The sequence below is a fragment of the Bufo gargarizans genome, chromosome 8 (assembly GCF_014858855.1).
Source record: "Bufo gargarizans isolate SCDJY-AF-19 chromosome 8, ASM1485885v1, whole genome shotgun sequence".
Classification (NCBI taxonomy): domain Eukaryota; kingdom Metazoa; phylum Chordata; class Amphibia; order Anura; family Bufonidae; genus Bufo; species Bufo gargarizans.
Window position 1 is genome coordinate 128691369 of NC_058087.1, and position 20907 is coordinate 128712275.

The following is a 20907-nucleotide window of genomic DNA, read 5'->3' on the forward strand; positions in this document are numbered from 1 at the left end:
AGCAGAAGACAAGTTGTACAAATGCAATGCTGGCAGTAAGAACAAACATGTTTCAAACCATCAAGATATACTTTGTACATGTTAGTGTACACAGAAGCCCGACACGGCAATGCAAATTTAATTTGCTTAAGCAACAATATTCAAAAGCATGGCTCTCTTCCATTACAGCAGAAACAACAGATAGTTGGTAATAACTCTTACGTGCAAAAGCAGATTGTATAACTGGGAAAAGCTTATTCTAAGGCTCTATTCACACGTCCGCATGTGTTTTGCGGATCCACAAAACACGGACACCGCAATGTGCGTTCCGCATTTTGCGGACTGCACATCGCCGGCACTATAATAGAAAATGCCAAATCTTGTCTGTATGCCAGATCTTTTTTCGGGAACGGAATTGCGGACCCGAAAGTGCAGAGTCGCATTTCCGGATCTGGGCCGCACATCGTGCGGCCCCGTAGAAATGAATGGGTCTGCAACTGCGGACGTGTGAATGGAGCCTAATGGTGAACTTTGAACATTGAAATTGCAACAACCAAGACGAAAAAAATAAAATAAAAATAAAAATATAATAATTAAGGAAATCACAGGATTGACAAAAATTTTATGATATGCAAAATTATTACAAAAATGGAAACATTCAAAATGTATCCATTTATTCAGTATCCAGTATGAGAACCACATGTTGAAATACATGCACTTACATGCTATCAATGCGGTCATTAACAGTTGTCCAAGGAATGTTTTACCACGCTGAATGCACTTGGGCACGCAAACCATAAGATTGGTGGGAGTCAAGTCTGGAGACACTGCATACCATGGTAGCACATTTAGGCCATGCATGCTGCTCACAGTAGCACAAGCAAGGCCTCTTCGTGGCATTGCCCACATGTACTCCAGGCCAATCTCCACCTATCAATGTATCCGAGAAAAAAGCGGAACTCATCGCCGAAGAGGATAGACCTCTGTTACAGCCTCCACTGCTACCTTGCTGTGCACCATAATAGCCTTTCAGAGCTGTGACGTGAGGACACTGGAAAACCTGTAGCTGGACAACTGGTTTGTAGCCCAGTGTTGTGCAAACACCTTCTAATGGTTTGTGCGGACCCCGTTTGCCTCCCTAGGCTTGAGATTTGACATCCTATTTCACTTACAGTACAGAATAAATCACTAAGCATCATTCTTCTAATCAGATAATCTGTCCGTGCACCTCTTGCAGTCATTCCCGTTCATTGTTGTTCTCCCAACCACGGCGGCATGCAACTTTGATCAGTGCTGACATCTCAAGCTATGTGCGCAGCAATCTGCTGGAGTGATTAACGAAGGTTTCTCAGATCAAGGATTCTGTCCCTCTCAGTTTGTGACCAGTGGTGATAACTAGCACATCGATGAAAAGAAGGCATCACACAATCAGCCCACATAACTTGATCCAATTTTTGAAGTTTTATGTGGCTACATGCCACAAATTGGAGCTAGGTGCTTGAAAATATGATCATCTGCAGATCTTAGCGACACTTTGATTTCCATAACCTTACTGCTTGTCCTACTTGATGCTGCAATTTTAATGGGGTTGTCCGGGATCAAAATTATTTTTTCAAAGTTACCGCTCAGAGCTCAGTGCAAAGAGATTTTTTTCAACTTTCATATGCACAGAGCTCCCCCAAATGGTGGCTTAAGGCATACAGTAAAATTTACTAGGGAAAGTCACATACACAGAGCTGCATGGGAGAAATGTATCAATGTATTTATGCTAGTTGTCTGGTGTAAACACATTGAGAAATATGGTGTTCAGATCAAGCACCATATTTATGAATCCACAGACATAGAAGTCTGAAAGTGGGAGAGCCAGACTTATTGTTACAATTTTTTATAAAAATGTATTCTAGCTAATAAAAAATATACCGTTGCATTCTGCTTTGCCTTGGAGTATTCGATACAAGCGTAAAGGAAACTTGGTGGGACAGGCCTGCTAGCTATGTACCTAATCTATATTCAGTTGTGAGCCACTGTGATAAATTTGGCAGATCATGTCAACGTTTAAACGGTCTAAAATGTAGACAGCATCAGTAAATCTACCCTATGGAGTACATTTTATGCATTTCTGTAGGCTGCAGTGTTGTAATTTGCCAGAAGCCAAACTTGATGTGCAGCTGGTTCTAATTCAGTCCTTTAAAGTAATGTAGAGCACCATACTTAAAATGTAGGATTTTACATTATAGATACAGTGAGGAACAGAAGTATTTGAACTCCCACTTAGAAATCAGGGAGGGGTCTGAAATTCACATTGTAGGTGCATTCCCACTCAGACAGAATAAATAAAAGAAAAAAAAATTATAATCAGGAAATCACATTGTATGATTTTTAAAGAATTTGTATTGCACTGCTGAACATAAGTATTTGATAACCTGATAAACAGCAAGAATTATAGCTCTCAAAGACCTGTTACTGTGCCTTTAAAAAGTCCACCTCTACTCCACTCATTAATCTAACTTAGTAGCACCTGTCTGAACTCTTTAAAGACCCCTGTCCACCCCACAGTCAGTCAGATGCCAACTCCTACCATGGGCAAGACCAAAGAGCTGTCTAAAGACACCTAGAGACAAAATTGTGGACCTCCACAAGGATGGAAAGGGCTACGGGGAAAATGCCAAGCAGCTTGGTGAAAATAGATCAACTGTTGGAGCAATTGTTAGAAATTGGAAGAAGCTAAAGACAACTGTCAGTCTCCCTCGGACTGGGGCTCTATGGGCAAGATCTCACCTCGTGGGGTATCACTGATGATAGGAAAGGTGAAGAATCAGCCCAGAACTACAAGGGAGGAGCTGGTCAATGACATGAAGAGAGCTGGGACCACAGTTTCAAAAGGTCACTGTCGGTAGAACACTACGCCATCATGGTTTCAACTCATGCATTGCACAGAAGATTCCCCTGCTCAAGTCATCACATGTCCAGGCCCGTCTGAAGTTTGCCAATGACCATCTGGATGATCCAGAGGAGGCATGGGAGAAAGTCATGTGGTCAGATGAGACCAAAGTAGAACTTTTTGGTCTAAACTTCACTCGTCGTGTTTGGAGGAAAAAGAAGGATGAGTTGCATCCCAAGAACACAATCCCTACTGTTAAGCATGGGGGTGGTAACATGCTTTGGGGGTGCTTTTCTGCAAAGAGGACAGGACAACTGCACTGCATTAAGGAGAGAATGAATGGGGCCATTTACTGTGAGAATTTGAGCAACAACCTCCTTGTCAGAGCATTGAAGATGGGTCGCGGCTGGGTCTTCCAACATGACAACGACCTAAAGCACACAGCCAGGATAACCAAGGAGTGGCTCCGTAAGAAGCATATCAAGGTTCTGGAGTGGCCTAGCCAGTCTCCAGACCTAAATTAAATAGAACATCTTTGGAGGGAACTGAAACTCTGTGTGACGGACCCTAAACCTGACAGATCTAGAGGAGATCTGTGTGGAGGAGTGGGCCAAAATCCCTGTTGCAGTGTGCGCAATCCTGGTCAAGAACTACAGGAAACATTTGACCTCTGTAATTGCAAAGAAAGGCTTCTGTACAAAATATTAACACCGATTTTTTTTCAGGTGTTCAAATGCTTATGTCCAGCAGTGCAAGACAAATAAAAATCATACAATGTGATTTCCTGAATATTTTTTTTTTAGGCTACTTTCACACTAGCATTCAGAGCGGATCCGTCTGAGACGGATCCGCTCATATAATGCAGACGGTGGCTCCTTTCAGAACGGATCCGTCTGCATTATATTGTAAAAAAAATTCTAAGTGTGAAAGTAGCCTGAACGGATCCGTCCAGACTTTTACATTGAAAGTCAATGGGGGACGGATCCGTTTGAAGATTGAGCCATAGTGTGTCATCTTCAAACGGATCCGTCCCCATTGACTTACATTGTAAGTCTGGACGGATCCGCACGCCTCCGCACGGCCAGGTGTCCGCTCACTGAGCGGAGCGGAGGCTGAACGCTGCCAGACTGATGCATTCTGAGCAGGATCCGCATCCACTCAGAATGCATTAGGGCTGGACAGAAGCGTTCGGGGCCGCTTGTGAGAGCCTTCAAACGGAGCTCACAAGCGGACACCCGAACGCTAGTGTGAAAGTAGTAAATTCTGTCTCAGCGGGATGCACCTACAATGCAAATTTCAGACCCCTCTATGATTTCTAAGTGAGAGAACTTGCAAAATCGCAGGGTGTTCAAATCCTTTTGTTCCTTGTTGTATAGCATTATATAGGAAATCTAATTCGTTACCTCACGTATATATTCCTCCTGTTCCTCTTTAAGAGTCAGTTCAATGAAGATCTGTTGCAGCTTTTCATTGCAGTAGTTGATAATAAACTGCTCAAAACTGTTCTCCTGTAAAGAAATCATGGAAGCTTGTTATACAGAACCATAGGCTGCTGAACAATATCAAAATCAGCAAAGGGCCGTTATTTATAATGTCAAAATTGTGATATGCACAGCAGATATGTTACAGAAATCTTTCATCTGAATGGGGTTATTTCATCAGCTTCTACATGGACTTCTACAAGCCTCAGATGAACTGGACAGTTTCTGAAATTTCAACAAGTGTGTGAAAAGGTCCTTACAGTCTTGTACCTGAACTTGTACAGTCTCCTTAATGGGTCAGATGTCTTGCATTTTTACAACCAATCTAGATTATACTGGGTTTATCTCACTGAAGCAATCAAAAACATAAATGCACTGAACATGTGTGAAGGTACAACTACCATTTTGCATAAATGTCCACAGCCATAGGCCTCATGCACACGACAGTGCCGCTTTTTGCAGTCCATTGTAGACATGCCTATTCTTGTCCGCAAAAACGGACAATAGGACATGCTATATTTTTTTTTGCGGGACCTCGGAATGGAGCAACAGATGCGGAGAGCACACGGAGTGCTGTCCACATCTTTTGCGGCCCCACTGAAGTGAATGGGTCGGCATCCGAGCGGACCCATTCGTGTGCATGGGGCCATAGAGGAATTTTAAGCATCAGTACTGATGCCTGCAAGAGAAGAAATCACATATCCAAAGTGGAACAATTTGTATTCTGTAGATAAAGATTAGACCACTGCAAAACAGATCCATATTTAGCACACACGAGCCTGGAGAACATCTACCACAAATGCCTCAGACACCAGCAAACAGAAGTTACATTGGGGTATAAGAGTCATATTAAACACATTAAAGCTCACACAATTAAGCTCATCACACTGGGCAATTTAGTTCGCACAAAGCATGCAAAGAAACGGTCACTGCAACATGACAAATACTTACTGAATTCTGTAAGTAAAGTGAGAAACCACAGAAAATAGTCAGATTGAAGCAAAACTGATAAATTACAATGGTGCAATCCAGGTCTACAAAATATATTTCATAAGACAAGCCAGACAACCCTGTAACCAGTATGAGAATATAGCTTTAAAGGGAAATTCTACTTTAGCACAACATATTTACAATACTCAAGAGTTTACTGTACATCTACTGTACTTGTCTCACTTTACACAGGACGACAATCTAACAGATTGAAGGGAAGGAAGCATTGCTTCCCGACAATCTGCTCATCGCTAGCGGAGGAGACCGATCTCCTCCAGAGACAAGTCAAACAAATCATGAAAAAAAAAAAGGGCGATACAAAACATCCTGCACGATAGGATACTAAATATGCGGATGTGCATGGCTACATTTATAAAGTCACAAAATAATGGACTATAGAAAGTTTTTTTTTCATGATTTGTGACTTTTCTTGAAGGAGTGGCACCTTCAGGTGTGAATGCGCTCCTACTCTGGCAGTAGCATTCATGTGCACATTTTCCCAACCTATCTAATAGACGACCTTGATTAAGGTGGTACATATAGGTGTCTGTGCTCCTCCTCACTGGTTGCTGATGCAGAGGTAACTAGGAGCAGCACACTATATGTGCAGGGTCTGCTCTCCTGAATATAGATGCATAACGGCATAGGTAGGTTTAGCGTAGGACCTGCCTGAACTGAGACCACCTTGGCACAGATGTATGGGGCACAGATGTATTTTGATCTGGCTAAGTCCATATGTTATGTTTGCCTCTATTACTATATTGCATTATTCTCTGTGACTTATAAGTATTATACAGCCCACAGACATACTGCAATTGTTATCAGTCAATTGCAGTAAGTCTACAATTCAAAAATAATACATGTTCAGGCAAACATATCCCTAAAGAGGCAGGAGCAGCTTGTTACTACAAGGCATCTCCATCAATACTAATCCACTGTGATTCACCATATCAGGAAATCCCCATTTGGAATAGAGTGTGCCCCCCACCAATCTAGATACAGGGTGCAAACCTACACTATTGCCGGCAGCATCTTCTGATTTACATGAAGTTACCGAAAATGTATTTAGTTTCCTTCTGACGTTTGATATAGGATTTTATCTGTTCTAACACTAACTAGACCTTTGTGTCTTATCTGAATCATTGTTTCTTCTATAAAACAGACTGTGTACTTTAATACATTTGCAAAACAGTCAAGTTCCCATCGTCCAATATTTACACCAACACCTACTAGAACTACGCACAGGATCATATTACAACCATACAGTATATCGACTCATCCATAATGATCAAGGGCTGTTGCTTCCGGTCTTATCACAAAGGGTCAAAGTTTTTTTTACTTTGGGCCACAGTCACCAGAGATCGTGTCTTTGTTCAGCGTATCCTGAGGTGTGCAGTTACCTTTCATACATCTGTGCTATTTAAAAGCTGGGTAATGGGATTTTCCCAGGACAGAAAGGAAATCTCTACAACAATGGCAGTTACCTGCAGGCTCTACACAGCCATATCTAAAAAACACACATCAAAAGTGTTCAGGAACAAGTTACATCCAAGACCCCTACAAGTATAATTACAATTCTGCCCATCAGTAACCCACACAGTCATCCACCACAAGTTCAGCTCCTGTACTGGGCATAACACTGTATCACTTGAGTAAAGCGACATATATGATGACCAGAGACCATTTCTATATCAGGGTACAGAAGTGTATATCTGTAACTGTGTTATGAGACTTTAAAAACGAACACAAAGATGCATCATAGACATCCACCATAGGTAAATGAAGCAAAGCAGAAAGGAAAAGGTCAACCTGGACCCATTGTGCTTGGAGCACAATGTCCTGTATGGCTTCTAATGGTACGAGGTTGGTTGCCTGAAGTCCATCCTGGGTCACCTGTTGCCCAGATTGTACAGATGTAAAAAAAAATATATATATATAGAAACTGTGGGTTTTTCTGGTGCTGTCCATGTCCCTGAAGATAAACATTATAGAAGTGACGTTTGGTTGTTTCCATGGTTTTATGTTCCACTAAAATAACACACTGGAAAATACCAAGCTTTACTTCTATGATATTCATTCTCAAGGACACATCTGGCAAGTTCTGTATAACTGTATGTTAAGTCGAAGACTATGAAGAAAGTCCACATATTGGAAAGTGAAAACAGTGAGTAAATAAGTCTACAGCCATTAGTAAGTAACATAAGTGGAATGCTTTAATTAAAAGACAAGACAGAGAGGAAGCCGGCAGTGAAAGAAAAATGTTGAGGTTCAAAAATAATCCTCGAAGTTCCACTTCCTAACCAAATCAATTGTGGGAAAATGAGAAAGATATGTGAACTATCCAGGGCCCTGCCCTACCCAGCCTTTGCACAGCTTGTTTCCATAATGGGCTGCTGGTTGTAATGTTAGAAACATTTGCTTTCTGAGCACAGAGGGGATGGCGGACGGGACCATAGAATAGGTTTTACATGTAACCATTAGCCAGCATCTGTCTTCTTAACAAATTTACTGCACGTTTCGTGTAAATGAGACCTCTCCCCAGGTAAGAGATACACGGTGCACAATTACAGTAGGGAAAAATATCTTCCCAGGCCATTAAAGGCGTTGCCCCATCTGGAAATCTATGGCATATTGATGAACTATGCCATAAATGTTCAATAGGGCTGGTTTCCACATCTGGGCCCTACTCCAATCTCAAGAAGAGGGTCCTGCCATGAATGAAAAGCAAGCTGCACGTGCATGGTGTTCTCTCCATTCACTGCTATGTGACTTCCAAAATAGCAGAGCCAGAACTTGGCTATTTTCAGGCATCCCATAGCAGTGATTCATGGTGGGGCCCAGTTCTTGAGATAGGAACGGGTCCCAGAGGGGGGAAATGTTTATGGCATAACCTATCAATGTGTCAGAAATGTCCAGACAGCACAAGAAAAAGAAGACGACTTTGGACTGTTCCATCTTGGCAGTACCAGCTAGACTGAACCAGAATAGGATATTTACAGAGATGGAAACTGAACAGATAAGGATGCATATAAGTATCTCCTATGTCAAACCTGCAATATTATATTCATTTATGGTATTCTCCCCGGCAGGTACTGTACAAGGATCATGATCTATTGAAAGCCATCTATAATCATCATCGTGTTAAGCTACTTTGACACTCGCGTTTTGGGCGGATCAGTCATGGATCTGCAAAAACAGATCTGTTACAATAATACAACCGCATGCATCAGTCATGAACTGATCCGTTTGAATTATCTGTAACATAGCCAAGATGGATCCATCATGAACTCCATTGAAAGTCAAAGGGTGATGGATCACTTTTCTATTGTGCCAGATTGTGTCAAAGAAAACTGATCCATCCCCATTGACTTGCATTGTGTGTCAGGACGGATCCGTTTGGCTCAGTTTCGTCAGGCGGACAGCAATACGCTGCAGGCAGCATTTTGGTGTCCTCCACCAGAGCAGAATGGAGACTGACTGGAGGCAAACTGGTGCATTCTGAGCGGATCCTTTTCAATTCAGAATGCATTAGGAGAAAACGGATCCGTTTCGGACCGCTTGTGAGAGCCCTGAACGAAGCCAAAACGGCAGTGTGAAAGTAGACTTATTAACACGTTTTCAACAGTCATGCATAACAGAGCACTTTGGGCTAAAAAAATATTTCATCTGTACCAGGGATGCACAAGCTTTTCGCCCCATACTGTCAAACTGAACCAATCCTAAAGGCTACAACAGAACATGTCAGTTTTAGTAACCAATGTCTTACGCCAGTTTTTTGCCATAACACATTTGATAACTGAAAAATGTTTCATCTGTTGGCGCATGTTTTTAGTTACGCACAATTGCGGCCTCCTGTACCACTTTCAAAATCAGAGTGGGATTTAGGCCAAGTTTGTTGTGTAGATTACTTTAATGTTTTTTATTAATTTTCTATGACATTTTAAAAAGTTGCACCTCCATGCCATGCATCCCCCAGGCGTACCTCTACCGATTTAGGTGCGAACCACATTGCACGTGCACCAAATTACAGTGCGTACAGTAACTCCAATCTAAAAACTGACCTAAATACATGCAAATAATAAATTCCCCCAGTATTTTTCTATACGGTGGAGCTGGTACTATTTGGAATGAGGGACCATGGTATTCCATCTAACAGTCTGTTGCCATCTGCCTTCCTCAGCACAGCTAAAGAATGCATTCTGCTGACATAAGCCTGCTGCCTCCACTTCACCCTACACACATTCATTTCATCAAGTACTGGATGCATACTCAGCTAGTTCAAGCAGGACTCCTGCCAGATCCCAGACACGTTGCCTTAGTGAAGGGGAACGGCTGTTATAAGGGAAGACATTGACCACTGCAAAGTAAGATGAAAGGAATCTCAAGACAATATATATCCTGACAATTTTTTAGACGTCTCCTTTGTTACATTAAGCAATGGCTATAACAAAGAAAAGAGAAAATATATTTCAATGTTGTATTGACAAAAAGTCATAAATAAACCCAAATCTGATTATTTTAAGAATGGTTTAAAATACTTCCAGTTGTATAATGTAAGGGGCTGCCAAACTGATAAATCAGAGCAAACCCCTTTTAAATGCCACAATCATAAAACAAATCTACTTTCCTTTCTTAGGGTACGTCACACAGATGTTTTAAGAACCATTGAAGTCTATGGTGCTGCTCACACAGCCTGTGAATAATGGATGGCCAAAAAAAGGACGTGTCTCATTTCTGACCGTTTTGACGGCCAGGCGGACCCTATGGAAATCAATGGGTCCGTTTTAACAGCCGCCCGTTTTGACAGAAGTGCACCCTTCTAATAGCTGTTATAATGGGTAAAAACCTCACTCATCACATGCATGCACAGCAACACTTGCTATGGCTCTACATTGGAAACAAAAGGATCTGATGATCCCAGCATTGTGACGTCACATGATCATGCTGGGTCCTCCTATATACTGGGGGTACTATGGGGGGTCATATGTCCTTGGGGTACTACAGAGGGGCATTATTTATAATTGGGGCACTATGGGGGGCAACTATACAGTACAGACAAAAAGTTTGGACACACCTTCTCATTCAAAGAGTTTTCTTTATTTTCATGACTATGAAAATTGTAGATTCACACTGAAGGCATCAAAACTATGAATTAACACATGTGGAATTATATACATAACAAAAAAGTTTGAAACAACTGAAAATGTGTCATATTCTAGGTTCTTAAAAGTAGCCACCTTTTGCTTTGATTACTGCTTTGCACACTCTTGGCATTCTCTTGATGAGCTTCAAGAGGTAGTCACCTGAAATGGTTTTCACTTCACAGGTGTACCCTGCCAGGTTTAATAAGTGGGATTTCTTGCCTTATAAATGGGGTTGGGACCATCAGTTGCCTTGTGGAGAAGTCAGGTGGATACACAGCTGATAGTCCTACTGAATAGACTGCTAGAATTTGTATTATGGCAAGAAAAAAGCAGCTAAGTAAAGAAAAACGAGTGGCCATCATTACTTTAAGAAATGAAGGTCAGTCAGTCCGAAAAATTGGGAAAACTTTGAAAGTGTCTCCAAGTGCAGTCACAAAAACCATCAAGCGCTACAAAGAAACTGGCTCACATGCGGACCGCCCCAGGAAAGGAAGACCAAGAGTCACCTCTGCTGCAGAGGATAAGTTCATCAGAGTCACCAGCCTCAGAAATCGCAGGTTAACAGCAGCTCAGATTAGACACCAGGTCAATGCCACACAGAGTTCCAGCAGCAGACACATCTCTAGAACAACTGTTAAGAGGAGACTGTGTGAATCAGGCCTTCATGGTAGAATATCTGCTAGGAAACCACTGCTAAGGACAGGCAACAAGCAGAAGAGACTTGTTTGTGCTAAAGAACACAAGGAATGGACATTAGATCAGTGGAAATCTGTGCTTTGGTCTGATGAGTCCAAATTTGAGATCTTTGGTTCCAACCACCTTTTCTTCGTGCGACACAGAAAAGGTGAACGGATGGACTCTACATGCCTGGTTCCCACTGTGAAGCATGGAGGAGGAGGTGTGATGGTGTGGGGGTGCTTTGCTGGTGACACTGTTGGGGATTTATTCAAAATTGAAGGCATAGTGAACGAGCATGGCTACCACAGCATCTTGCAGCGGCATGCTATTTCATCCGGTTTGCGTTTAGTTGGTCCATCATTTAATTTTCAACAGGACAATGACCCCAAACACACCTCCAGGCTGTGTAAGGGCTATTTGACCATGAAGGAGAGTGATGGGGTGCTGCGCCAGATGACCTGGCCTCAACAGTCACCGGACCTGAACCCAATCGAGATGGTTTGGGGTGAGCTGGACCGCAGAGTGAAGGCAAAAGGGCCAACAAGTGCTAAGCATCTCTGGGAACTCCTTCAAGACTGTTGGAAGACCATTTCAGGTGACTACCTCTTGACGCTCATCAAGAGAATGCCAAGAGTGTGCAAAGAAGTAATCAAAGCAAAAGGTGGCTACTTTGAAGAACCTAGAATATGACATATTTTCAGTTGTTTCACACGTTTTTGTTATGTATATAATTCCACATGTGTTAATTCATAGTTTTGATGCCTTCAGTGTGAATCTACAATTTTCACAGTCATGAAAATAAAGAAAACTCTTTGAATGAGAAGGTGTGTCCAAACTTTAGGTCTGTACTGTATATACTGAGGACACTGTGGGTATATAATTAGGGCTCTGCATCGATTGGGGTTCAAAAAAGCCAAAGAAATTCATCAGTTTTAAATGGGCATTAAAATGGATGAAAAACGGACGTTAAAAATGGTCAGATAGCCAGGAAATTGATATTTTTTTTTTTATTCAACATTTTGTTCAAATCTTCAGATGAAAACATCCTGTCGCATATGGATATTATTGACAAGTACACTGCTCAACAATGCATGCGTGATGAAATAAGTCTAATGTACATATACAAGATACAAAGTTGGTAATCCCTTAACAATATACCCTCCTCCCCCCTCCCCATCTGGATATGACTCACACTCCTATAGTAATTTTTCTGTGTGGATTTTGTTTCCACTTTTGCCACTACTCCACTTTCAGCCTCCCCAATGTCCCTTTTAGATCCTTTAATAGATACCATTCTGTATATTTAAAGTTTGTCATAAGAGAATTAATATCCTCTGTAGACCAATGTCTAGATATGAAAGCATGCCACTTTTCTAAAAATCGAGTTGACTTCTGATTTTTATGCGCCTCTGCTTCCAGCTGATCCATCAGCAGATAATGCCTCATTTGACTTTAGAACTCTCCTTCCGAAGGTGTTTGTGGGGTTAGGAAATGGATGTTAACAGATGCAAAGTGGCCAAAACTGACAGTTCATCCAATTTTTGATGACCTTTTTTTCCCACTGTCTTGTGAATGCAGTCTTACTGAACACAAGCTGCATGGCAGATCCCCAGCCCCCCTTTTTCAGGTAGCTCCGACAACCACAAAGATTGGTCTGGATGGACCAGCAGTTGTTCAGAGGGAGCCAGTTGAGGAGTGCGGGCAGCACTAGCTAATAATTGGTGGGTAGGCCAGTGGCAGCCCTGCCCTATTGTGTGAGGTGCTGAAATCAGGCCAGTTCACCAACTGTGCTCTATGGTGTTAGAAAAAAATCTGCCACAGAATTGTATTTTACTGGGTTGTGTTTGAAGATTGGGAGTTAAACATGTGCACGTACTGTGACGGTGTGCTCACGGTTATCGTTATACCTAGGTATAGATAGCACCTGTATGGTGATATCACTCACTTGTGTCATAGCCTCTCTTATGCAATTCCTATTTTGGACCAACATGTAAGACCATTGATAAACCTACCATGGTCCAGAACATACAGATCAATTAGCACAAATTGAGCCAACATTATGAAAACATATCTTTATTGAATTTGATTTGGTCAGGCAGGGTACAAGGGTTAAAATAAAAAAAATACTCTCACCTGTCACTGAGGCTCAGATTCCAGCACCAAGCTCCCTTCTCCTCGACTAATATGCACATCACCACTGCCGGCCAAATAATGGTCTCAGTGGTGGCATGTGCAGGCATACGCTTACACAGGGAGATGGTGACAAACTATTATTTCGCTGGATAAACAAGAGTTAGCAGATAGCGGAGCATGTTTCTATATGGTGATGAGCAGGAATGAATATTTGGTTGTACAAACGTTTGTTCTGCTGACCGCGGGCCACCGTTCTTTAATACCTGCCCATACTCTTACTCATCAAACCTTTAGTACAGCACAAGGTTACTGAAAACATGTCATTAAAAAGGCAAGAAAAAGATTTTAAGCATTTGGATTTACTTTTTGCAGAGACTGAATGTTCTTGTGGAAAATACGTACATGTTACCATAAGATTTTATGAATCATCAATACCACACGTAGCATATTACCCTTGCCAAGCAAAAACGAAAAAAGCCTTACCTCAAAAATCTCAAAACCGTAAATGTCCAGGACTCCCATTACCTTCTTTCGTACTTTACTTTGTGCCTTAGGAAATATAAAATGTAAATGTTATACAATATTTCCCTTCCTCGGTGCCTCAATTTGCTCTGTTTCTGTTCTAGCAAAAAATAAACATCTGGACCAACCTGAGCTGGATGACCTCAAGCTAGCACGGCAATTGTAGACTTGTGCAGCTATAGATTTAGACCGTCTGCTCTTGCTGGTGACAAACTCTATATGACATGTTGGATCTTTACTGATGCTGCTCAGGTAAAGTTGTATCTGAGAAATCTGCCCTAGTGACCAACAGAATGGCCCCAATGGGCATGCATCACTATTGCCATCTCCATGAATATTCACTTGTTCCACCTATTCACAATACTAAAGAAATCTAATATATAAAATCCGATACGGTATAAAGAAGCACACTGCCACCAATAGTCAATAAAAAGGTAAAGTTTTATTATTGCAAAATAGTAAAAATACATACATAATAGGCAGACATATAAATCGCATAACAAGTGCCATAATGCGGTCAAATCTACAAATGTTCCTTAAAATGTGCAAGAATAGGTCTATGATTTGTGATTGGGTCATGTTCGTTTTTAAGGAGTGTAGTGCCCCATAGACAGCTAACCCCCTGAGGAAGCAATGCAAAACACACATTGGGGTCTATAATGGGCTATACTTTGCATCTGTATTGCTTTTTATTAAATTGTCTATGGGTTGGTGGTAGTCTTTTTACTACCTGTAATTACAGGTTTATATATTAGATTGAACACTACTATTTGAGCATTTAGTTCTTTACCATTCCCCCTAATATTTAGAGATTTGACCGCATTATGGCATTGTTATGTGGTTTATGTGTCTGCCTATTATGCATGTATTTTAACTATTTTGTAATAATAAAGATGTACTCTTCTATTGAATATTGGTGGCAGTGTGTGCCTTTGTACTGTATCAGAGTTTATAGTTTTGGGGTGGCACCTGCATCCTGAGTGTGCCCAGATTGAGCAGGTGTATCATGACTTAGTTAGGGGTGGGCGATATAGGCGATACTCACAATATCAATTTGTGCAGCGATACACATTTTGTCTATATCGCCAGACTGCAATATGACCACAGATCGGAAGTGAATTGAAGAAGATTCTCACTCACCGCTCTGTGGCCGCCCGACTCCAGAGTCCGCACTGCGCTGTACTGGCCAGGGCCTTGCGTGCACACAGCGTCAGCCCGCTGGCTGATGCTGTGTGTGATATCAGGTCCCGCCCAATGCATGCTGGGAAGAAGACGCGACACCTGCGGACTCCATCAGCCAGCTGCTGCCGAGCACCCTGCAGGAAAGGCACGGGCTCTGAGGGACATGTATGATGATGATGATGATGGCAAATGCCATGGGGCTGATAGCACTGGCTCCGGCCCCTGGGGAATATGTATAATGATGGCAAATGCCATGGGGCTGATGGCATTGGCTCTGGGGGTCATGTATGATGATGATGATGATGGCGGCAAATGCCATGGGGCTGATGGCACTGGCTCTGAGGGACATGTATGATGATGATGGCAAATGCCATGGGGCTGATGGCACTGGCTCTGAGGGACATGTATGATGATGATGATTATGGCGGCAAATGCCACGGGGCTGATGGCACTGGCTCTGGGCCCCTGGGGAATATGTATGATTATGGCAAATGCCATGGGGCTGATGGCATTGGCTCTGGGGGTCATGTATGATGATGATGATGGCGGCAAATGCCATGGGGCCGATGGCACTGGCTCTGGGCCCCTGGGGAATATGTATGATGATGGCAAATGCCATGGGGCTGATGGCATTTGCTCTGGGGGTCATGTATGAAAATTTGTGTTTTACTAACACTCAGTCTTTATCTTTACATTGTTTGGAAAAAGATCTGTTACACAATACACATATTAAAAATTTCTTGAAAAGGTTTTGTAATTTGTATACATACAGAAGAAAATAAAATAATATATTGCAATATATATCGCACATGTTTCAAATTATATTGCAATATAGATTTTAGGCCATATTGCCCACCCCTAATCTGAGTGTAAGAGTCGGTCTTCAGCATTGTAATGAGCACTAAATATGCCTGTGTGTAAAAAGTCAGAAAGGCAGGGTGACGGACAGTGATAGTACACACGTCCACAGTCAGGGACCAGGGCAGTAACAGGAGGCGGCTGGGAGCCCCTCATGTTACACAAACGTCTTCTGCAGACTTAAGACTGAATCTCCAGTTAGAAAACTTTGTTAAGATTCTTTACACCTTGTTGTCTAGTAGAAAGAAACATCTTTCCCTAATGAAGTATATTATTAAAATGTTTAACATCCCTGTCCCTACACTATATTAAAAGTAAACCAAAATGACTGTTACACTTCAACAAGAAGACACCCTTAACCTTTATTTATATAAAAGTGGAAACTACTTAAATACTAAAATATAACAGGGTCTGCAATAGGTAAATCCTAAACATGGAATTACAGGCCTAAAGGGTGACTCACGTTTTCATCAAAAAAATGTATTGTAGCACATACGGCTGTTTAAACATTAACAATATGAGGACCTTCTCAAGATGGCTCCTCTGCCAGTTCTCTGAGGCCAAAACTGCTTTCCCTCACTTCCCATACACACTTGCTGTAGCATTGGAATACTGAGAGACACCACTCCTCACTCTGAAGCCTACTGCAGGCATGCAGTGTGGAGGACTGCCCCTCTGTCTTCTGTTTATACTAAAGGGAAGACCGACCAGCCCTAGCAACGGTCTTTTAAAGGGAGCAGTGGAAAGAGACAGAGGACATTAATGAAAGCTGTTATTATAAGGTAATTACAGATCTTTTGACAATCATTGACAGACTAACTCAGGTATACATGCCTAGCTCTAATAAACTAGCAAATAAAAAAATATAGAAAAAAAATGAGTTACCATTTAAAAGGTAATTAAACACATAATGTCCATTTCTGGGCAGTGCATGTTGACGATGCAATGATAAGATGCACACAATATTTCACTGAAATGTGTAAGCTTGATAGCAGAACAGGGTTATACATTCTGCATGCACAAGGCCCCCATAATTTTCATAATTTAGCCTCTGTACACCACCACGATGGATTAATGTTTTAGGAATTCCAGCCATTTGTTCCATAGTCCCTCCATTTTCACATGCTCAACTGTAAATCTTGGGCAGTCAGTGGCTGCCTGAAGTCTGGAACCCATAGATGGCACAAACTGCTGACTTTACTCCATTCAGATGCTCTGCCAGGCGTTTTTTTTGTTGGTTTGTGGGTCTTTCTGCCTTCATTTTTTTTCTTCAGCGAGTGTAAAGTAAGCTCAGTCAAGGAGACTGGTGGCCACTGGAGAACATGTTCTTTGGTCATTATCCACCTGTTCTGCAAAGTTCCATTCAATCAGTTTTGCAGCATTTGACTGAAATTAAGGGCTCATGCACACAACCGTATGTATTTTGTGGTCCACAAAAATGGATCCACAGAAATATACGAATGACGTCCGTATGCATTCCGTATTTTGCGGAACAGAACAGCTGGACCCTAATAGAACAGTACTACCCTTGTCCGTAATGCGGACCATCCTTTTTTTGCGGACCCATTGAAATTAATGTTCCGCATACAGTCCGCAAAAAAATGGAATGGACACAAAGAAAATACGTTCATGTGCATGAGCCCTTTGCGAAATGTCTATCTAGCTCTAGACTAGCACTGCTTCCACTATGTCTTATAGTCCAGTGATGGAGAACCTTTTAGAGACCGAGTGCCCAAACTGAAACCCAAAACCCACCTATTTATCCCAAAACTGCAATTTCCCCCTGAATACTACAGTCTAATAGTATATCTTCCGTGTACTTTATCATTTAGTTATAGCCTGCCTACATTCAGTGCGCTATCTGTGCCGTTCATAGCTCACCTGTGCTGATGAATGGCAGGAAAAGTCTAGGCATATTGGTACACCACAGACTTTTTTCAGGGTGTGGGTGCCCACAGAGAGGGCTCCGAGTGCCGTCTCTGGCACCCGTGCCATAGGCTCGCCACCACTGTTATAGTCCATACTTTCCTTCTACTACCTTCATTCAGGTACAGGCTTATCTTAGCTTCATCTCTCCACAGAATCCTGTTGCTGTTTTTTTTTTTGAGCCATTCCTAAATGTCAAGACTTTTGTTAAAGCCCTTGAATTAAAGCTGGAAGCCTACATTTCAATCATATTGTGACCGCTTTGTTTCAAATCCTTAAGTTATGAAAAATGTGTCTAAAGACTGTACATCATAATTACATTTTTCATTATAAACAAAAATAGAATAGTATGTTGTACCTTAATGCTCTCATTTATCCGGTTGACAAGCCAGGAGAACAATCTGCTGTACAGGTTTTTAGCCAGGGCGTCACGTGCATAGTAGGCCTGCATATAAGGCAGAGGAAAAGAACGTTAAACTGGAGAGTCCATAGAACATCTTGAGTTGACAGCTTCTATAACCCTGTTCAAGTGGATCAGTGAGTAGAATATCCTGCGCCAGTTAAAAGGGCATATTATACATGTAAATCTATGTACAAAGGCTAAAGTTTGGTGCGCACCAGCAAATGCTCCTGTTGCAATAGGGCCCATGTGGGCTTGATCTACGGCATGTCAAAGAGAGAGCCTTTTGGTATCATCAGTATATTTTTTTTCTGCATAGGAAAGAGTAGCCTGTTGTGTACTTATACAGTCGGCCACCACAAATATACCAGGTGCTGTCAGCCTGGCTCTGCCACCTCATACCTTTCTAACTTAAAGGGGTTTTGTCACTTCAACAAATAACTATCTCTATATAATAAATGCTAATACAAGGCACTCGCCAATGTATGGATATATCCATATTGTCTACTTTGCTGGCTGGATTCGTTTTTCCATCACATTATACACGGCTTGTTTCCATGGTTATGACCACCCTGCAATCCATCAGCGATGGCCGCTCTTGCACACTATAGGAAAAAGCACCAGCCTATGTGTGTTCCCACAGTCCCAGCCACCAGAGAAGTCGGCACTTTTTCCTATAGTGAGCAAGCATGACCATTGCTGTTGGATTGCAGGGTGGTCGCAACCATGGAAACGACCAGTGTATAATGTGATGAAAAATGAATCCAGCCAAAGGAAGCAATATGGTTAATAACACATTAATAAGTGCCTTGTATTAACTTTCTCTACATGATAAATGCCACTTGCCGAAGTGACACAACCCCTTCAAAGTATATTACTATGTACAGCCTACCAATGGCACCACAATCCTACTTTACAGAGTGCAGGGGTATATCTATATGTGCAGCCTTACACATATACCTAAGGGGCACCTTCCAGGACATTTACAGAGAATTCACCCAATTGATATGTATTAATCGTTTTCAAACATTTTGGGACACTTTCTTCGGGGTGTTTGGGGCACAGGGATTTACAACTTACTGATATCACTTTTTTCTTGCTTAGGGTCCAGTCACACGTCCATGGTGTGTTGCGGACCCGCAAATTGCGGATCCGCAACACACCCAGCCGGCACCCGCTATGGAAATGCCTATTCTTGTCTGCAGCTGCAGACAAGAATAGGACATGTTCTATCTTTTGCGGAGCGGAAGTTCGGGGCCACGCACCGCAAATGCGGAAGCGGAGAGCACATAGTGTGCTCTCCGCTTTACGTCTGGGCCCATAGAGAATGAATGGGTCCGCACCTGTTACGCAAATTTGCGGAACGGGTGCGGACCCTTTTGCGGACGTGTGAAAGGACCCTTAATCTCATAGATGTTAACTGAGCTGATTAAGGTTGTGTTTTACCCTGCCTTTTAAATGGGAATATTATTGTTTGAATACTCGTGTTGGAATCTGTCAGGGAGCTGCTGTGATGGCTTGATCTGTAGCCCTCATCTCTTCATTCCTGACCGCTCATAAACACTTATTGAAGCTGAATTCTGATCAAACTGACAAAGAATTCGCCTTAATGGCCTTTTACATAGGTCAATGACATAAAGTAATCTCCTCCTCTGTATGGGAACAAATGATCACTACGTTGATCATTTGTACCCATACAGATTCTTTACCTGATGGCAGCACATCCCTGTTTGCACAGGACGATGTGCCCACAAATTATGATTTTATGTGCCACATAGAAGATGTGATCACCCACTGAACAAGTTTTTGCTTGCACATTGGGTGACTGATGACACCTTAATATGGGGCAATATTGGGAACACACATTTTTATGAACGCTCATGCCGAATAATTGCCCAGTTCTCGACCTGTGCCTTTACATGGGCCAATAAATGATTGCTACTGTGATTGTTCATCCCCAAGCAGATTCATTGTTTGTGCAGAAGACTATGTGCTGCCCACAGACTATGAACACATGCCACATGAACAATGTGATCACCCGATGAATGAACGTTTGCTCAGCAAAATTTTCAGGAACTAACATTAGGTCTATTAAAGTGTATTCCTATGATATACGAGTACCCCCTGTCCGCATTTTAAACCATGTAAAAACAACTTTATATTAGTCTGTCAATCACCTTCCTTTATGCCCAAAGGGTGGTTTTTCTCCTACCTTTGTGCCCAGCCGCACCCCAACTGTCGTTTCCTACAGCCGCCCAGCTTATTATTATTCACTGCGCTGGGTGGCGGTAGGAAACGACAGTTGGGGAGCGGCTGGGCACAAAAGGTAGGAGAAAAAACGCCCCTTGGGCATAAAGGAAGGTGATTGACAGATTAATATATAGTTGTTTAAAATGCGGACAGCAGGGTACTCTTACATCATTGGAATCCAGTTTAATAGACCTATGACTGCATAGGAATAACTAAATGGGCCCTATAAACATGTCAGTGTCCCTTTAAGCTTAGGCTACTTTCACACTCGCGTTTTTGGGGACGGATCAATCATAGATCTGCAAAAATGTTTCTGTTACAATAATACAACCACATGCAACCGTCATGAACGGATCCGTTTGTATTATCTGTAACATAGCCTAGACAGCTCAGTCATGAACTCCACTGAAAGTCAATGGAAGACTGATCAGTTTTCTATTGTGCCAGATTGTGTCAAAAACGGATCGGTTTGGCTCAGTTTCG

General features: G+C 42.1%; 1 protein-coding gene across 4 annotated transcripts in view; it reads right to left on the reverse strand.

The window, feature by feature from the left end:
• The window catches only part of MYO1B (myosin IB), a 222487-nt gene that overhangs the window by 76751 nt on the left and 124829 nt on the right, over positions 1–20907 (reverse strand). For all 4 annotated transcript variants that reach the window (XM_044302812.1, XM_044302811.1, XM_044302809.1 and 1 more), the window contains exons 12-14: positions 18133–18219; positions 13770–13835; positions 4264–4368 (exon numbers count right to left, since the gene is read on the reverse strand). In XM_044302812.1, the coding sequence (XP_044158747.1) occupies positions 4264–4368; positions 13770–13835; positions 18133–18219 (258 nt within the window). The remainder of the gene's footprint in view (positions 1–4263; positions 4369–13769; positions 13836–18132; positions 18220–20907) is intronic.